Source organism: Styela clava, chromosome 3, assembly GCF_964204865.1.
Source record: "Styela clava chromosome 3, kaStyClav1.hap1.2, whole genome shotgun sequence".
Classification (NCBI taxonomy): Eukaryota; Metazoa; Chordata; class Ascidiacea; order Stolidobranchia; family Styelidae; genus Styela; species Styela clava.
The window spans coordinates 9,992,931-10,009,467 of record NC_135252.1 but is presented as its reverse complement, the minus strand read 5'-3'; the positions used below and the strand labels follow the sequence as shown (position 1 = coordinate 10,009,467).

Here is a 16,537-nt window from a genome sequence, read left to right as displayed (position 1 = left end):
AGTTTTTCATTGTTTTTATTCTATTACTTACTCTCTGAAAACCCTTTAAATAAAACCTTCAGTGGATACCATCATAAATTTCTAATGTCATCCACTCAGATTCTTCAGAATCCAGCAGAGTATGTGAAAACAGGCGATTCCAGACATAGGAGTGTAATATATTCTTCTCAAAATTTGTGACCACCTCGACATATTTCCACACCACAAGCAAATAATGTTTGAAGTTTATTCAAGGAATTTATTGCTACTCAGGTTTAGGTAAGAATGATAGAAAAAAACAGCAAATTAAATAACAGTGGGCTCAATGAATATACACTGCAACTAACCTGAGAATTATATTTGGAAATTACAACAAGGTAGAAGGCATGAGGATGGCTATTGGCAGCATTTCAAGTTCGGCAATTAAATTTCGGAGGAAAATTGTTTCAAAGAATTCTAGCTAATTAAATAAAACTTAATTGAACTTTTGGGTAATCACGCATACACAGATAGTTTTGCCAGGATAAATGTATCAAAAATAGAAAGTAAGCAGTAGCTTTACAGTGATAATTGTTTTGCTGTATCAGGACTATAAAAAATATTGAAAACAAAGAAATATTTCAGTAAATGGTAATATTATTGAATATGACAACAAGGTAATACAAACGCACGACTTTGTAGGATCATATTTCACTATAAGTTGTTCGTTCTGTGATTATGAAATGGTGTTCGCCGTTGCCCAAAAATTTTCATTCAAAAATAGGGTACTCCCGCAGTGTGTGTACCAGGTTAAGGTAAGGCCATAATTTCATTCAGATCTTCTATAATTTAGTTGTATAACAAGTTCAGGGACTGCCTATGTTAGCAAAGTGATTATACCTCCTGCCCCATAGGCTTCCATCCTTATACACAACTTGATGTAAAGTATGCGAACAAAATTAGTTACCTTCATATTGATAGACACACTTCTGGAGCGCCAGAAATAGAACATGAGACCCCCAAGGTAAGATTTGTTGAAATATATGAACAAGTTTAGAACGAGAATATCGGTTGGAAACCCGAAGACTTATCGATCGATAGTTAGGGGATCCCCCAAAACAGAAACTGCAGTTTCGATTCATCCACTCTTGTAACTTGCGCACTGCGCATCGCACACACACACTCGGCGGGTTTCAAAATTCTCTCGCTTTACAAAAATCTAGATCACTATATCAATAATTGATTGATAACTCGCTAATTATACGACATAATTCGCCCAAAATCAATAGGCTTCTGGTCCGAGATAAGATGAATGCACATGCAAAATCTGGAGCAGATTCAATCTCGGTTTCGTGAGATATCGCGTGCATCTAACAGACACACCGACAGACAGACATACATACAGACAAATACCTATCAATATACTTACCGATCTTAAGATCGATAAGTAACAAATTAAGCTTGATGCTATTTGGAAAATCATTTTTCGATAAATCAGAGAATCACTCAACTGAGCTTGTCACTAATTGTAATCAGGTATAAGCACACATGAAAGTGAAAAAGATATTCAATTCAATCACAGTAGAATTTCATTTTGCAAAGCAGCTTTTAATATTCCCAAAAGCATCAATCCTCGTCTTCTGATATTTCTGGTTGTACCTCCATGCGTTTGTATACAGTGACTATATGATTATCAGCTCTATGTCTTACATCACCATTTCCCTCTTCATCATCAGTTATTAAGCTTAAATCCTCCCCAGATTCCGTATCTGATAATTCGGCATCATGTAATGTCATTTCTGAATCAGATACATGGTCCTCTCCATCAAGAAAACTTGCAAACCTGAATAATAACTGGCTGTTTTATGTCTTCTATTTACTAAGCATGTTGTCAGAAAACGGACTTTATCCTTGAATACATTATCCTGGGACCTTAAATTAATTTTATACAATGCATTTTCAAGCCTTCCTCTCAGAACATGGCCCTGTACAAGCAGCCACTGGTATCCGATATGTAACAACTAACAAACTACTTTTTATTTAGAAGAACGGTATCTTTCCAGTTGGTCATCAAGCCTACCCAACTTATAACCCCTTGGTGATGTGGGGGCATGGGTTTAGAACCGAGATGTGTAATTTAGTCATGTCTTAATAATTCACCCCGATTGGCCATCATGCCTCTATATTTAATGCAAAATGGGGGTATATCATCACTTTTATACTCTTTCAAATTTTCATGTCCAATCTTGATTCAGTTACCCAGATAAGAGAAAAAAAGGAAAGCATAAAAATATTACTTGGAAGGTGATTTCATTCTTGCCATAGTTTTCCAACGATGAGGAGACCATTGTGGACTGTCACAGTATTTTCTTAATTCTTCAAGAGCTTTCTTTGTTTCAAGTTCTCCTTGTACTCTGTATTCCTCCTCGGTCAATAACTTACGTTGCTCTAGTTTGTGTCTCCTGCAGAGAATATACCGGTAATTGCTGATCAAGGCTATGAATAAGCTTGTCATACACTGAAAATAACCTTGTGACAGAATAAAGCAGTGTTTCTTAAACTTTTTTTCCTCGGTAGCCTACGCTTTTTATCTCACTTCGCAAAACCCCTGGTTTCAAAGACTGGCACAAGGCCTGTTTAGATAGCAAGGCCTTTTCGTCTGTTTGTAGTCAGTTGGAAGCCAATTACGACCCAAAGTCGGCGGCCAATTAAGTCGCAATCTCTATCCCCATTTTGCGAAACACAGTTTGAGAAACGCTGCACTGAATGTACAATTATAACATCTACCCAGAGCTGTACTTCCTTTAAACTAGAAATAGCACATAAACATAATAGAAAAAGTAACATTGCGTTCTCACCAATTAAATCGTGTTCCAAATGACTTCAGGCTGGAAAGGATTTGAAAATTTGGTTTATTTTTCAATAAACTTCCTAAAAGTACACATGATACAATTGTCGAGGATACCTGAAACGTGAGTGTTTTGAAATTAGTTTTGCTTCAATGCTCGAAAAAGGACTGGATATAATTTCAAATTTGTTTGAAAATATGAAAGACCAAGAAAGAGACAAGTTAACCATATATTAACAATTCTGTCGTCTTGTATAATAAGGAGTAAAAATTTGTGACAATCGTTTATGTAAATTGATCATGCAACAATAAACAGTCCAGCGGTCCATCCACTATGATAACACACACACAAGTTATAAAATTGCAGGTCTTGCACAGGGTAACATGTTCAATGACAACTGACAAGCAGTTTCCTATCTCTCATCTAATTAGGCAAATAGTCAAAAGTTACTGATTATTCCATTTATTATTCAGTTAAATTATTTTTCAGTCAAATGAAGGTATTACCGCATGAGATTGTGTGCCACAGTATAGAAGAGTTAGTCCTATTGACTGGATTGCCCATTGTATAATACGTTGACTTCTTGGATCTTCTACCGGCCCTTTCCAATAGCATAGTGCAAAACTTAAGAAGCCTATTTAAAAATAAACGAATCCAGATTTTAAAAAGAGCAAAAATTAATTGTTATCAAAATTTGATTTTCTCTGTACATAGCTGTGTTGAAGTCAAATTTTTTTTAAATTGAAGTCAGAATCATATTTTTTTCAACCCTGAGTTAGGAGTCTATTGTAAATTTTCGCTGAACTTTCGGCACTCGCTCGGAAATATATGAAAACTGCAGAATGAATCTGATGGTTCACAACAGCACAAATTAAAAGTTCCCCAGGAAATAAATGCCGACATCATGATTAAATTCTATGAAATATCACAAACTATTTATTTATCATCTATTTCACTTTATATATTGCATCCTTCTATATTATCACAATTATGACTTACCAGCAATAGCGATATACGCCAAGAAATAAGTCTGATATTGTAATAGATATAATTGCCAATTTTCATAAAGTTTTCTCATAATAAAAGCTGTCAAACTCCAACCACCGAGAAGTAATGTATAAGCTGCAGGTTTCTGTAACAAATATAAATGTTGAATCAAAACAAAGAGGCTGGCAAAAGAGAGGAAACAATGAGAGACAATGTTGGCCTACTCTAAATCGGTGTTTTATGAAAGTGGTCTCTCAGGCCCACAATTGATTTACGCTTGAGATGGAATCAAGGATTGGTAGTTTATCTTCCCAGGCTGATGAATAGACACAAGAATAAGTTTGGTCATTGACACTACTGTACTGTTTATATTAATAAAAATTATTTATTGATTTCATAGTACGCTGGAAATATCATACAATCCTAAATTCACTTCCCTTCCTAAACCGATATGATTTAAATTAAAAGTACATCCAATTTATTCGATACATAAGAGAAATCGGTTTTCACAAATTTTACAAACGTGGATTATTAGGTCCCTATTATTAAATCAAACTTTCAATTTAGTTGAAGTTACATAGCACACTGATAAATATGGATAAGGCTTTATTACGATAAGTGATTCACTCCATTTACAACATACCTTAGGTATAAATCTACTCAGAATAAATACAACAATCAACACAGAAGCCAGAACACCGATCCCAACTCCACCAGTGTAATAAAACTTCACAGAACTTGACAGACTTGGAGCAGAGAAAAACAAGAAAACACCAGATATCAAGCAAGCCATACATGACATGTCTAAAACTGAAAAGAGAGAAGACAAAAATTTAATCAAGCTAGTGGTATAGTAGAGGTTAGGATAACTATATATTACTTGTTAAAACTATTCAAGGCAAGAACTTGACGCTGGTAAAATCTTTCACTGCCATAAGTTAATTCAATTTACTCAGGAAGCCGATCAATCATCAACAAAACAGGTTGAAGTTAAACTTTGACGCTTTATCAGATTCATCTAAATTGTTCAACAAGGTCTATATTTCTAATCCATGGAATGGGATGCATGAGAAAACTTGACAACTTAAACATAGACTCGACGCTTTTTTTTTATTGTGACATGCTTTTTATCTACACTGTGAAAAAGGATTAGAAAGTTCGTATCAAAATCTCTTAGACCTGGTGCAAAAATTAAACTAAATAGTATTAGTTTTTGCAAGAACAGTCAAATTATCTGTTATATCAGCATTCTACTACAGCTGCGATGATAAAAGTATAATAAAAGTGATCCTTTCATACTTGTTTCAACTGTCATGCGTAATGTTGCATTTGTCTGTGGCGTAATAGTAATGTATTTATCAACAAATGGAGAAAATCTAAGTGTCTGAATTTCCACATTTTTGTTAGCTGACGAGGCAGTAAATGCAGATAATAAAGTCTGAAATGTAAGATTTTAAAAAATTATTTTTTGTTTAAATCTTTATATTTTGTTCCTAATTTAGCATAGCATTGTTACGAATACCGTATTTTTCAAAGTTTATTATGTACACCACATCAACGGCTAAATTTTCCCCTCTAAAATACCAGTCATCTATTATAAGTAGAAAATCATACCGATAAAAATTTGTTCCATGTGGACTGAGAGTTTTTAACATCTTGTTCTGTGGTTCCATGTAATACTTCACATCCAGAACAATCGATTGAAATTTGTACAGAGTGTATTGCCTATGTAAAATAGATGGAAAAAAAATTCAGAATCCTGATAATGGCAATAATAAAGTGGAAAAATCTGGAAAGAGTTGATCAGTAAATATATTTCCAACATTCGCAGGATGTAAGTAAATGCCTTGTTGTTTACTATCATGCTTTCACCCAAGGTAATTGTTTGTGGGAGATTCAAAGACTCCCTCAGTAAGACACAGTTCTCCGATTTCAGGAATAGCGGCCACATTGAGAGAAATCAATTATAAGTGAGTGCAAACTCTCCTTCAAGAGACAGTCTGGGCCTTAACGGCAAACTGCCTCTGCGTAATAAACTAAATCAAAGCACAATCTAAAAATGTCACCATTGGATTCCCCGAAATAAATAATCTTATTCACTAGAAGAAAAAATTATTCACCGTAGCATTACTGTAGATTAACTTGTTTCAAAGACAAATAGTTTTGATTTATTGAGCCAAATTTCGGAACATCTTGGAATCGGAGAACTTTGCCATACTGTCCCTGTTAAACATCAGGTATGGATTTTTTCAACAAATTTTTCCATAATTCATCAATTTTTAAAAATTTTATACTAAAATTTGATGATGAAGATGCATGAGCATTATGACAAATTTAATAGTATATTCTGCTGTTTCACAGGTAAACATACGATGCTAAAAGATGCTTGGTATCCCTTTCCACGATATATTCCAAGAATATATATTTAAATGATCCCATATTGAATACAGAAACAATAACAAGCTCTTTTGTTTCTCCAAGAAAAGTACCGAATCAAACTACAAAAATGTGACTTACAAGTTTCAAGTTTTCTGATCTTTGTTTCAAGCATTTTTCAGGTTCTGTTATTTGCGTTCTTTTAATATTTTCACAAATCTTGAAATCTGAAAGTAAGCAGTAAGACTAATACATACGCAAAACGATAACACTGTAACAGGGCATGTCTGTAATCTGTATGTTATTACTATAGTCTATACAGATATAACTTACTGATATATGATATAACCCACAACCAATGAATCCAGGAATCACGGCATTTCTGCAATTATTTACAGAAACTAAATCAGAACTTCATAAGAATACCGTAACAAGTTATGCATTGACATATTAAGAAAAGAATTTATTTATATCATCTATTAGTATACCCTGTCCTGTTTTCAGGGTTTAATCCAACCTGGGAAACACGAACTGAACCTGTTAACAAAGAAAATTAAGCCGTCATCAGTCTGGCAGTTGAGCTGCCAGACTCATTCTTTCATCTCTGCGGTGTGGCACTATATACAGATATATTAGTAAAAAAGTATCGATAGTACAGACAGAAGCTAAATACCGTATTGAAATAATCTCATGAAACTGGTGCCTAAATATTTTACCTTGCGCTCCACAAGCTTCTGAGATCAACAATAAACACATAACAACCAAAATAGAGAATCCTTTCATTTCCAAACCAGAACACTTGTATAGGTGTAATCCAACACATATATAGGTAATTTTCAAATCTTACGCATGCGAAGCTTTGAAGCAAGCAGCAAATTTTCTGAATTTACAACTCTTGCGCTCTGAAGGTTCGCATTGCCGACAGAGAGATTTGATTTCCCCGACCCTTGACCTCGCATGAGAGAGAGATTCATTGCCACAAAACAAAGTCAAAATTATTATAAACACAAGAGAGCTATGCTCAAATATATGGACACGTTTGTAGTAAATGGAAGCAATAACCGTCTAAAGAAAAATTTTATCTTTGGGCAATATAAATTTCAGAGCAATTGATCCTGTAATGAAAGAGAAAAGCGACTTCTTAGGTTCAGGTGAAAAGTGGGCGTGGCTTTCCACACGTTTTCATATCTCCAAAGTAACAGAAACACTGCCCCCACCCCAATGCCACTTAAAAAATTCCCAATACTCGGGCAAACGCTTTTCCGCCCCGAGACGGAATTTAATGGCCTCTAAACGCCAAAATCACTCTAGCGTGACTTGAAGGATGGCTTGATTGACAGGTAGCCTGTTCGGGCCACTAAAAGGCTGTTTTGGGCTCAATCCCTTTGACCGATCGTTCTGAAAATTGTTCTGTGTCAGTTTTGTAACACTTCCATGGTTCACACCAAAATTCGTCTGGATCGGCCCGCCTGTTCTCTGGAAAGTGGTCAAAGCCGTACCAGTACCGGTACCTGTTGCTGTAGGCCTGCTATTCGATTGTGGAACGGTTCTTTTCTGGCATATTAAACTCAATTCAATATGCTCTTATCAAAATTAACAAATACGGTAGGCTAGATTTGCTAGAAAATCTACACTACTGCAATAGTAAGATTGCGTAAAGAATAAGTCAATTTTACTGTGGTACGGTAACTTAGCAGAGCCGTAGCTGCAGGCTTGATCCCGCAACCGCTTGAAATAAGTTTCGAAACAGTGTTCCCATTAGTAAATTTTAAAACAGCGAAATTTTGAATGAATAATCATATTTCATAAAATTCATAGAAAATTGAGAAATAAGTAAAAGTTATAGCATTTTGGAGAAAAATTTTATCTTTAACCACTAAAAATTTCAAAGCAATTGGTCCAATATTTGAAAAGAAAAGCGACTTTTTAAAAACGTGTCAAAGAACAAGAACAACAACATAATATTGAAACTATCGCTATGTCCACTACGTGTCCAAAAAGACAATAACGAGAATATTTCAGCAGTAATGGCAGTGACTGATTATTGCTTTGTGTGGGCCAACAACAAACTCTCTCAATCTGCCAACCGAGAACATTGTTACATTACATCGAAATACGTCTGTGCGCAGTAAATCTATGATTGTGCTCGGCCTCTGAAAGCTGTGTGCGCGCGCACACGCGCACACTTTAGAGGGAACACTGCTCCCGGCCCTTGTTTATATGCTGTATATAAGACTATCATGGCATAAAATAGTACCATAGGTAGATGCAAACGAGAATAAATATAAACATATAAATAAGATAAAGAAATGAGTAGATGAGTCGACAATTTAATGGTATTATAAAAAGTCTTCTGATCTTTCACCGATCATCAATTTCCGTGTTTATTTTTGCAACAATTACTAATCAGCAAAAAGTTTACAATGACGGCAGGATCCCAATTTCAGCCGCTCAGACACTTCTTTCGCTTAGTCAGATATTTAGGCACGGTTGTAAACATTGTCTCTTATCGTGGTTTTGTGTGTTATTTATCAGTTTTCATTTGTGTTGCCAAAAATTAGTTGTGAAACAGTTAACTTATTATCCTTTTGTCCGAGGAGCTATAGTTTAGTTGTAATATTCAAAAATTAGTCCCGTGAAGCCGTGATAGACTAGGTTAAAATTAGCTATCAGCATCTTTGAGCGACACGTGGTTGAATATTTCTATATAAAATAATGGCTTTCAACATACTCTTAAAAGCGATCTAAGAATGAGCGTCGAACACTTTGGATGCTGCCGGAAGAAGTTGGTACAATTTTGGACAAAAATATGAATATTGAACTATTATTTAAACCATTGGATCTATCTAAATGGACTACAGAAGTTTGAGTTATCCGAAGAAATACCAGCAAGTGGTCAAAACATTGAAGACACCTGTGATATTAGTATACTAATACTTTATTATTTAATGCAAATAATTATCTAAAAATCGGATGCCTCCAAATTTTGGTATCTGCATGTATCAAGTATGGGTGTTCTACACTTTGTTTTGCATTCTCTATAATCAAATGTAATTATTGTCCAAATGCATTGATGGGGCGGAAACGCGCTCTAGTCCGATACACTATCAATTTTATTGTCGTTTTGCTTCAATTTGTATGTTTGCCTCACTTCTCCATTGAATGAAAGGACCGATGATCCTCTCACTGTATTGATGTTCATCGAGTTTATATATATATATATATATATATATTAATGTGTATGTTACTTTCAAAAAAACAGGCACACTTGATTCTTATGTTTGTCTATTTCTTCCTAGCATTTATGTTATAGCTGTTGATGAGTGTTGTGGTTTCATAATGCCGGACTCAATTTTATTGTATTATAATTGTATTGCAATAGTGAAGTATGTGAAGAAAAAGTTTTTCTGGGATCGAGGGTGGAGGTAACATGGAATATTCATCATGACTTTTTATCGAGCATTAACTTCCTTTAGTCGCTAAGAAACTCTTTTCATCCTGATATACTTTTATTTATCAATAAATGTATCGAATACATTTGTGATTAATAACCAAAAATTACAATTTTCCTTCGTGTTTGCATTATGAGATGAGTTTTAATTTTAAGAAGGTTGAGGCGGGGCCAACGGCAAATAAATTATCCTTGAGCTATTACAAAACAAAATTTATACTGTTATGTAATTACAAAAAATATATTTCTAGAGAAAGGAAGAGAGAGTTATATTCGTTTCATTTATACATCAATGTATATTTAACACTTAGTTGCGAACAAACCCAGTATCTAGCTATTTTTAATAATAGTTTGTCAATTGTTGTTTGATATATTGTTTGTTTGGAATCAGCCAGCTACATTGTACAACCAAAAGACAAAATTGTTTTTTTGGTGCCTCACGAGATAAGATTAACGACATTGTTGAACTTTGCGAGTTGTGTCGTTGACTGATTGACAATAAACAATACGTTTATTTTGTCGTGCAAGAAATCACTAAAGAAGTTTGAAATAAGAAAAAAAATTATGCATTACAGTAACGGATCGCATTGCAATCGACTGGAAGTCGCAAAGGACCAGAAATGGTCATCATAAGTCTGCGACACCAAGATTTAAAAAGAGTCAATAATAGAAATTGTAATAAAAGATAGCAATAAACACAAAGAGAAACTTAGTCATGTCGGGAGAGAGTAAATATAAAAATTAATATATATTATAATCAATATATATTGATTGAATTTTTGTGGGGAGAATGAAAACTCTTATTTAGTTATCGCGGCATTTATTCGTGTTTTATGTCTAATAAACAAGATCATTCCACCTAGAAAACTATGGAGCATAACATAAGCAAACAATTTAGCGGTTCATTTATTTAAAATAAAAAGAATAACAACAATACAAATGACTGATGTGACGTCATCTACAAATATCAACGAGAGGCGTTTTAATGAAATCTTTGTGATTAAGTAACACCGACAGTGAAAAGGTGAGTGTTTGTTTTCATCAGAAAACTGCATAGATTTTGTCCTCAAAGTGAGTATAGATTAATATTAGAATTTTTAAGAAAGCATAACATAAGTAGTACAGATATAAAAGAAGATATGCATAAAACTATTTATAAAAAAATTGTTATTTCTATGACTGGGGACAGATTAATTTTTCTACGCAATTGTAATTCAAATATTGCATGTGAGAATATTCATAATAATATTCTGGCAAACTATGTGAAAACCTTTAATTTCAAGTTAATGTGGGATATTTTACCAGTAAAAACAAAACCTGGAATAAGAAATATAGCAGGAAATGATATGTGTGTGTTATGTGGAAAAGAACCAGAATTTGTTAGCCATCTATTTATGAATTGTGAATATTTTGATTATGTTTTTGATTTTATGGAAAATACTGCTAGGAAATTAAATAATGCCAGACTTTTGAAAAATTATGAAACTTGTGTTTTATTGGATTTAAGCTATTTGTTACATTCCAACATTACAAGACGAGATTTAGATATTATTGTTTATTTAATTTCAATCACTAGATATAAAATATGGATACAAAGAAATTCTGTTATATTCGAAGGTAATCCCCCTAATCAGCACCTAGTTATCAAACAAATAAAAACTGCAATCACTTACAGACTCAACATTGAAAAAAATAGAAAATCACCAAATTTTGTCAGAGAATTTGAAATACTAAGGAATTGTATTTGAACTATAAATCAAGTGTGTATAAATTTAGTATGTAAAAAAAAAAAAAAAAAAAAAAAAACTGCATAAACACAAACCAACGAGAGTACTTGAGCGTTTTTTCCTAATATTTATTTCTATGATTATTACTGCGTCACGCTTAACAAATTTGTGAGCGTTTAAAAAAAAGATGCTATTCAGTTTGTAAGAGTACCGGTACCGGTATTGTGGAAGTCCTACGAAGCCCATTGATACATTGTGGCTGATCAGCTTGTTTTCTAGTTTCCGCATTTCAGCTTTTTTCAAGACTCAAACAGACCCGGTCACTGCGGTCAGCCGGTGTACCGCAGTATGGTGCCTGTACCGGTAGAATGTGATACCGGTACAGTGTAAATAAAAAAGAAATAAATAACAACGTCGTTTTTCATAATACCCTACTTTCTGACTTTGGGCAGAAAAAATTGAAAATTTTTGAGGTTATGTGATTCAGTGATTGTTAACCCAGATAGAAAGTCAAGCGAATGTACCAAAGTACGGTCTGGCACTATATTTACAAATTTAATTAAAAAATAGACCAGAACCAAGATCAGATAGAAAAAAAACTAGCAATCTGAATATTACACATGCAGACATGGTATTCTGGTACGGTAATGAAAAAGCAAGATTGACCTGTTGGAAGCAAAAATAAACATACATTCTTCACAATAAATCAAATACAGAAATAGGCGTAGCGTCGTCATCCTCTGAAATATCCTGGATTACTGTTCAGTTTTGAATAATTTGTTAATCGATAGCTACCGTATCGTACTGCTGATATAATCAATTTGTATTACCAATTCAGGTATCTCTCTATATTTATTCATTACATCTTTTCTAACATACTGACATCTGGACATATACGGTACCTGAATACTAGTTATTGTATATACAAAAATATAATTTCAAACATTAGAACGAGCTTGTTTTGGTGAAGCTATTCAGTGACTGTCTTTGAGTTATTGTTTTTTCGATATCTTTTGATGAAAGATTGCTTTAATATAGATGTCGGCGCTTCAACAAATACGTCATAAATTAATCATCTAGTTACTTTAGTAATAATAATCAGTTTTTATTTTGTTAGATATTTATTATAGCATGGCTGATAGAAGTACTTCACGAAAATGTCTGTTGTGTAGAATAGGATATTCTTTGGTTGGTATAGCAATTGGCGTCTCCGCATTTATTGTATGGCTGGTTGTGTTTGAACATACCAAAGCAACTATACACATAGTCACGTTCAGTGGATTATCAGGTACCGTATAATTAAAATTATTTGATTTGTATTCTGCACTTTGCTGATAGGGCACTCATGAATATATTCGGGTCATGGAGTTAGCACATCAGCAAAATGCCCTCAATAACAGACTTTTGATATTGAAGGTTTGAGAATTTATTTTATCTTTCCAATATCTGATTCATATTATTTACACAAAACCTGGTATGTGGAAGCATTCTCTTCATATTAGATGTTGTATAACATCTAAGTGCTATTATCAAGGACACCTCAACAGTTTGAATATATAAATCCTAATCTATTACATTATGTAGCAAAGTTATTGGTAACTCAATTGAAGTTGGACAAATAATATTTTGTTAGATCTTCTATTTTTCAGATAACAAAGTGGATTTATCCTATAAAAAAACTCTTATCTGTCTCTATCATCACTTTGTTATAGATTTCACTTTTGATAATAATGCAAAAAATTAAGAGAAAATAATGTTGTATGTGGAAAATTTGTATTCCCTACCATAATGAGAAATATTTTTCAATATTATTTTACTGCCACGATTTATTATAATATGGCAACATATTCCACCTAGTCATTGCTAACACTGCTATTTTAAAAAAGCTGTTTTAGCTGCGTGGAACTTGGTTACACACATAATGCATCTTCAAGATTATTGGAGAACATGGCTTAGAGGTCTACGTTATTTCATGGCTTGTGGTGCTTTATTCTCTATCATTGCTATTGCTGGATTCATAACTTATCTGGTACTGGGAATAAAAGCTGGAATAGGTAAGCGAAGCGATAAGTCTGCAAATGAATGAGAAATATGTGGGAGCCGCATAATCTTTAAAATTAATAATATTGGAATACCGTGAACTGAAAAAAACTTTACCCCAACTTTTAATAATAATATTGCAAATTATATAATTGCAAGGCGATATCAGAAGTAGTTAAAACCGCCAACGCAGCAACAAACATTTGATCATTGGGATGTGAGATTTGTTGTTGACTTAAATTACACGCTACAATTTTCATACTAAAACATTATTTGTCGTAATCATTGATGAAAACTTTTTCAACTGCTTAATGAATTAAAAAAAAACTGTTACGCTACAGTTTCCCTTGGTTAAATTTGGACAATATATAATTATTGCTGGCGAAAAGAGCCGCATAAAAACTCAGAGCGAGCGAGCAGCATGCAACATTTATTTTTTAGTAATGAATTGAACATCGAATACTTTTATTTCACAGGAGTTACTGTTGGGAGTTTCTATATATCATGTGTGTGGTGTTTCATAACATTCAAGTGGGCATTTCTTCTTCTACTTTATTCACGATCATACAGAAATGAATTCTCAGACCTTACAGCTTTATTGGAATTTTAAATTGGGATTAGACCATTCGTTTTGATCGTCTTATTGTAAATTGTGTTTATTGGTATATCAAGTACTATTATATAATACATTGCCATTTTGTAACATGACTTAATGAGAATTGCAAATCATTCACTTACAATTTCGATATAATATTTACTTCATTTACTTTTTGTTAATTGTGTTTATTGATTTATCAAGTATTAATATTATGATGCATCGCCACAGGACTAAGTGAGTTGCAAATCACTCACGATTTCTATATAATATTTTTTCCTCTGGTGGCTTTACTTATAAACAAAACCTTCAAGAATAATTGCTATTACTTTCGCTATCCAATATTATTGTATACCTCTCGTTAAGTACTGAATCTCAACTAACTGTCAATCCATTGATTGCCAATAAGCTGATTTGCGCATGATTATTATCAGGTTGTTGCCACTGTGAAATTCTTAGTTGCTTCTAACTGACTGGTGTCAAGTGTTAATCAATCTGAAGCTGTATTGAGCCAGTTTAGATTTGCAGTAGGCATTTTACCAGTCAATCATTTTTTATTGTTTGCATCCTATGTATATCGTTGTAGCCAATGAAGCTGACGTACTCGTTGTGAAAATTTATAATAAATGTGCAATGCAGGTATCTGCATATCATAGATTTAATGTGTGTGATCTATAACTTGGGTTACAAAATACATCCAGTTTGTGGCTGGTTCCTGCGGCAATCAATGGTGCACTGTCTGTGTTTTTCTTTTTATTGAACGTTAGAGAGAAGACTGTTCCAATGCCACAAGGAATTGAAGCCTTTTCATCACCATTGGTATACCAGTGGTGTACAGAGTTTGTATTTCCACCAGAAACTATGAAGTTTTCATGGAACACTGTTGTATATGGTGTGAACTCAGGGCAATCCAATACAGCAGTTTGACTTTGAGATCGCAAATGCCAGAGTGATAGTTTCGGTCCTCCTCCACAAACCATCCACTGCCCATTATCATCTGTAGCAACGGAGCTTATCCATTTTCCATATTGTGGCCGACTTAGCTCTTTGTTTTGATGCGGCTCAATTGTAGTTGTCGCCTGTGCCATACGAAGGTCCCAAACCTGAAACAATCATTGTTTAAGTTTAAAAGGAATAGTGCTGTAGTAAGGGTTATGTTGTCAAGGGTGAGGCTGATTTAATGGCTTACTGTCGCTTTTGTTCAAGATACTTATCGACTCAAAATCATAAATTGGTAAAAATAGATAACCTGAATTTTAATGAAAAATCATGATATGCATGCCATGATATACAGACATTACTATTAAGTGCATACCTTAACACTACCATCTTCTGATGCAGAAACAAGGCCATTAGGAGAAATAATTGCAATATCATGAATATATTCTGTATGTCCAATAAGCATCCGTTCACATTTTCCAGAATTAAAGTCCCATATACACACTACATTGTCATCTCTTCCAGCATATAGCTTTGTCTCGTCGCAAGCAAGAACATTTACGTCATTTGAAGAAAATGATCCTTCATCTCCTTGTGATGGTTCATGCAGAGTATAAACTTTTGCCGGTTTCCTTTCTAATATATCATTCCATTTCCAAGCTGCCACTGGCCCAACTCCTCCACTTAAGAGGCAGTCTTTCGTGGACACCAGTGAATGTATTGGGCCATCATGGGCTTTGAATGTAATAATTGATTTTTGCCACTTAAGAGAATTGAGTGTGACTGCTTTCTCAAAATTAAACAGAGATATATGTCCAAAATTATTTGCTGCAGCAACAAACTTCCCACAAGGAGAAAATACAGTGGAATACACAGTTGTACACAGCAAGTGTCTTGAATCCATAGTCTGAAGAAACGAATATAAATAAGTAGGTAAATTAAGTTTATTGTAATATGAATTGTATATCAACAAATTGGATCACTGCATGACACATTACAGCATTAGAAGAAGAGTCAGTAAGGTAGACTACAGCAGTAAGGCACATGCAGACATGAGCTCATGCGGGGGCAAATTGTGAATATTACCGGTATCACTAGTATACTGCCTAATGTTAAGACCTTAGTTCCTCATAACTTATATATATATCGCATGTCCGTATACGTCTTCTGTACCGGCACCGCCTTCTTTCCGAGTGAAAATTACCTAAATTCTCTCCACATGCCCGGCTTGTTCATATCCTGAAATTATCAAGTTTCCCCGCGAATCTTGCGCACCATCTTGCGGGATACGCCAAGACACGACATTTATCCCCATGCTTCATTCCATAACTGTCACCCTCGACTCCAGAGAGATAGAGAGAGAGATTTATTTAGTCAACCAGAAAAAAAAACAGTCATAATAACAAATAAATAATGGCTATAAAAAAAGTACGCTTTTTTCGGTATAGACTGGAAGGAGCGATACGACAACGACCATGCGGTCATCGAAGTCAGCCCCCTCCAAGTTTACGCTGATAAATTCACAGTAAAATATGGCTATTAAAAATGGTTGAAGTTCACGACACAAAATTTGAAAAAAACAAACATAAAAATGAAGTAAATAAAAGTAATTAAT

At 34.0% G+C, this 16,537-nt stretch overlaps 3 protein-coding genes across 3 annotated transcripts; 1 reads left to right on the top strand and 2 right to left on the bottom strand.

Annotated features, from left to right (window-relative positions):
* Nucleotides 1-208: 208 nt before the first annotated feature.
* LOC120341979 (nuclear envelope integral membrane protein 1-like) lies at nucleotides 209-7,316 on the bottom strand. Its single transcript, XM_039410599.2, has 10 exons — nucleotides 6,887-7,316; nucleotides 6,312-6,397; nucleotides 5,409-5,519; nucleotides 5,094-5,232; nucleotides 4,438-4,604; nucleotides 3,807-3,939; nucleotides 3,314-3,441; nucleotides 2,817-2,923; nucleotides 2,256-2,420; nucleotides 209-1,801 (listed from the first exon to the last, which is right to left on the bottom strand). Exons 1-10 carry the CDS (start codon nucleotides 6,951-6,953, stop codon nucleotides 1,585-1,587), a joined length of 1,320 nt encoding a protein of 439 aa, XP_039266533.2. The 5' UTR covers nucleotides 6,954-7,316; the 3' UTR covers nucleotides 209-1,584.
* A 5,030-nt stretch (nucleotides 7,317-12,346) lies between these two features.
* LOC120342904 (heme transporter hrg1-A-like) lies at nucleotides 12,347-14,640 on the top strand. Its single transcript, XM_039411952.2, has 3 exons — nucleotides 12,347-12,636; nucleotides 13,235-13,402; nucleotides 13,865-14,640. The coding sequence occupies exons 1-3, from the start codon at nucleotides 12,480-12,482 to the stop codon at nucleotides 13,996-13,998; spliced, it is 459 nt and encodes a 152-aa protein (XP_039267886.1). The 5' UTR covers nucleotides 12,347-12,479; the 3' UTR covers nucleotides 13,999-14,640.
* On the bottom strand, nucleotides 14,518-16,284 carry LOC120342903 (THO complex subunit 6 homolog). The gene is made up of 3 exons (XM_078110992.1): nucleotides 16,127-16,284; nucleotides 15,299-15,829; nucleotides 14,518-15,086 (listed from the first exon to the last, which is right to left on the bottom strand). Exons 2-3 carry the CDS (start codon nucleotides 15,824-15,826, stop codon nucleotides 14,634-14,636), a joined length of 981 nt encoding a protein of 326 aa, XP_077967118.1. The 5' UTR covers nucleotides 15,827-15,829; nucleotides 16,127-16,284; the 3' UTR covers nucleotides 14,518-14,633.
* Nucleotides 16,285-16,537: the final 253 nt, after the last annotated feature.

Bases quoted from the DNA above. Each gene is read 5' to 3' on its own strand.
- LOC120341979 (XM_039410599.2), bottom strand. From the start codon at position 6,953: ATGAAAGGATTCTCTATTTTGGTTGTTATGTGTTTATTGTTGATCTCA. The intron at 5,520-6,311 runs GTAAGTCACATT...TATTTTACATAG, and splicing joins GATCAGAAAACTTGAAACTT to GCAATACACTCTGTACAAAT. The intron at 5,233-5,408 runs GTATGATTTTCT...CTTACATTTCAG, and splicing joins CATGGAACAAATTTTTATCG to ACTTTATTATCTGCATTTAC.
- LOC120342903 (XM_078110992.1), bottom strand. From the start codon at position 15,826: ATGGATTCAAGACACTTGCTGTGTACAACTGTGTATTCCACTGTATTT. The intron at 15,087-15,298 runs GTATGCACTTAA...TGATTGTTTCAG, and splicing joins CAGAAGATGGTAGTGTTAAG to GTTTGGGACCTTCGTATGGC.
- LOC120342904 (XM_039411952.2), top strand. From the start codon at position 12,480: ATGGCTGATAGAAGTACTTCACGAAAATGTCTGTTGTGTAGAATAGGA. The intron at 12,637-13,234 runs GTACCGTATAAT...ATTTTAAAAAAG, and splicing joins CACGTTCAGTGGATTATCAG to CTGTTTTAGCTGCGTGGAAC. The intron at 13,403-13,864 runs GTAAGCGAAGCG...TTTATTTCACAG, and splicing joins GGGAATAAAAGCTGGAATAG to GAGTTACTGTTGGGAGTTTC.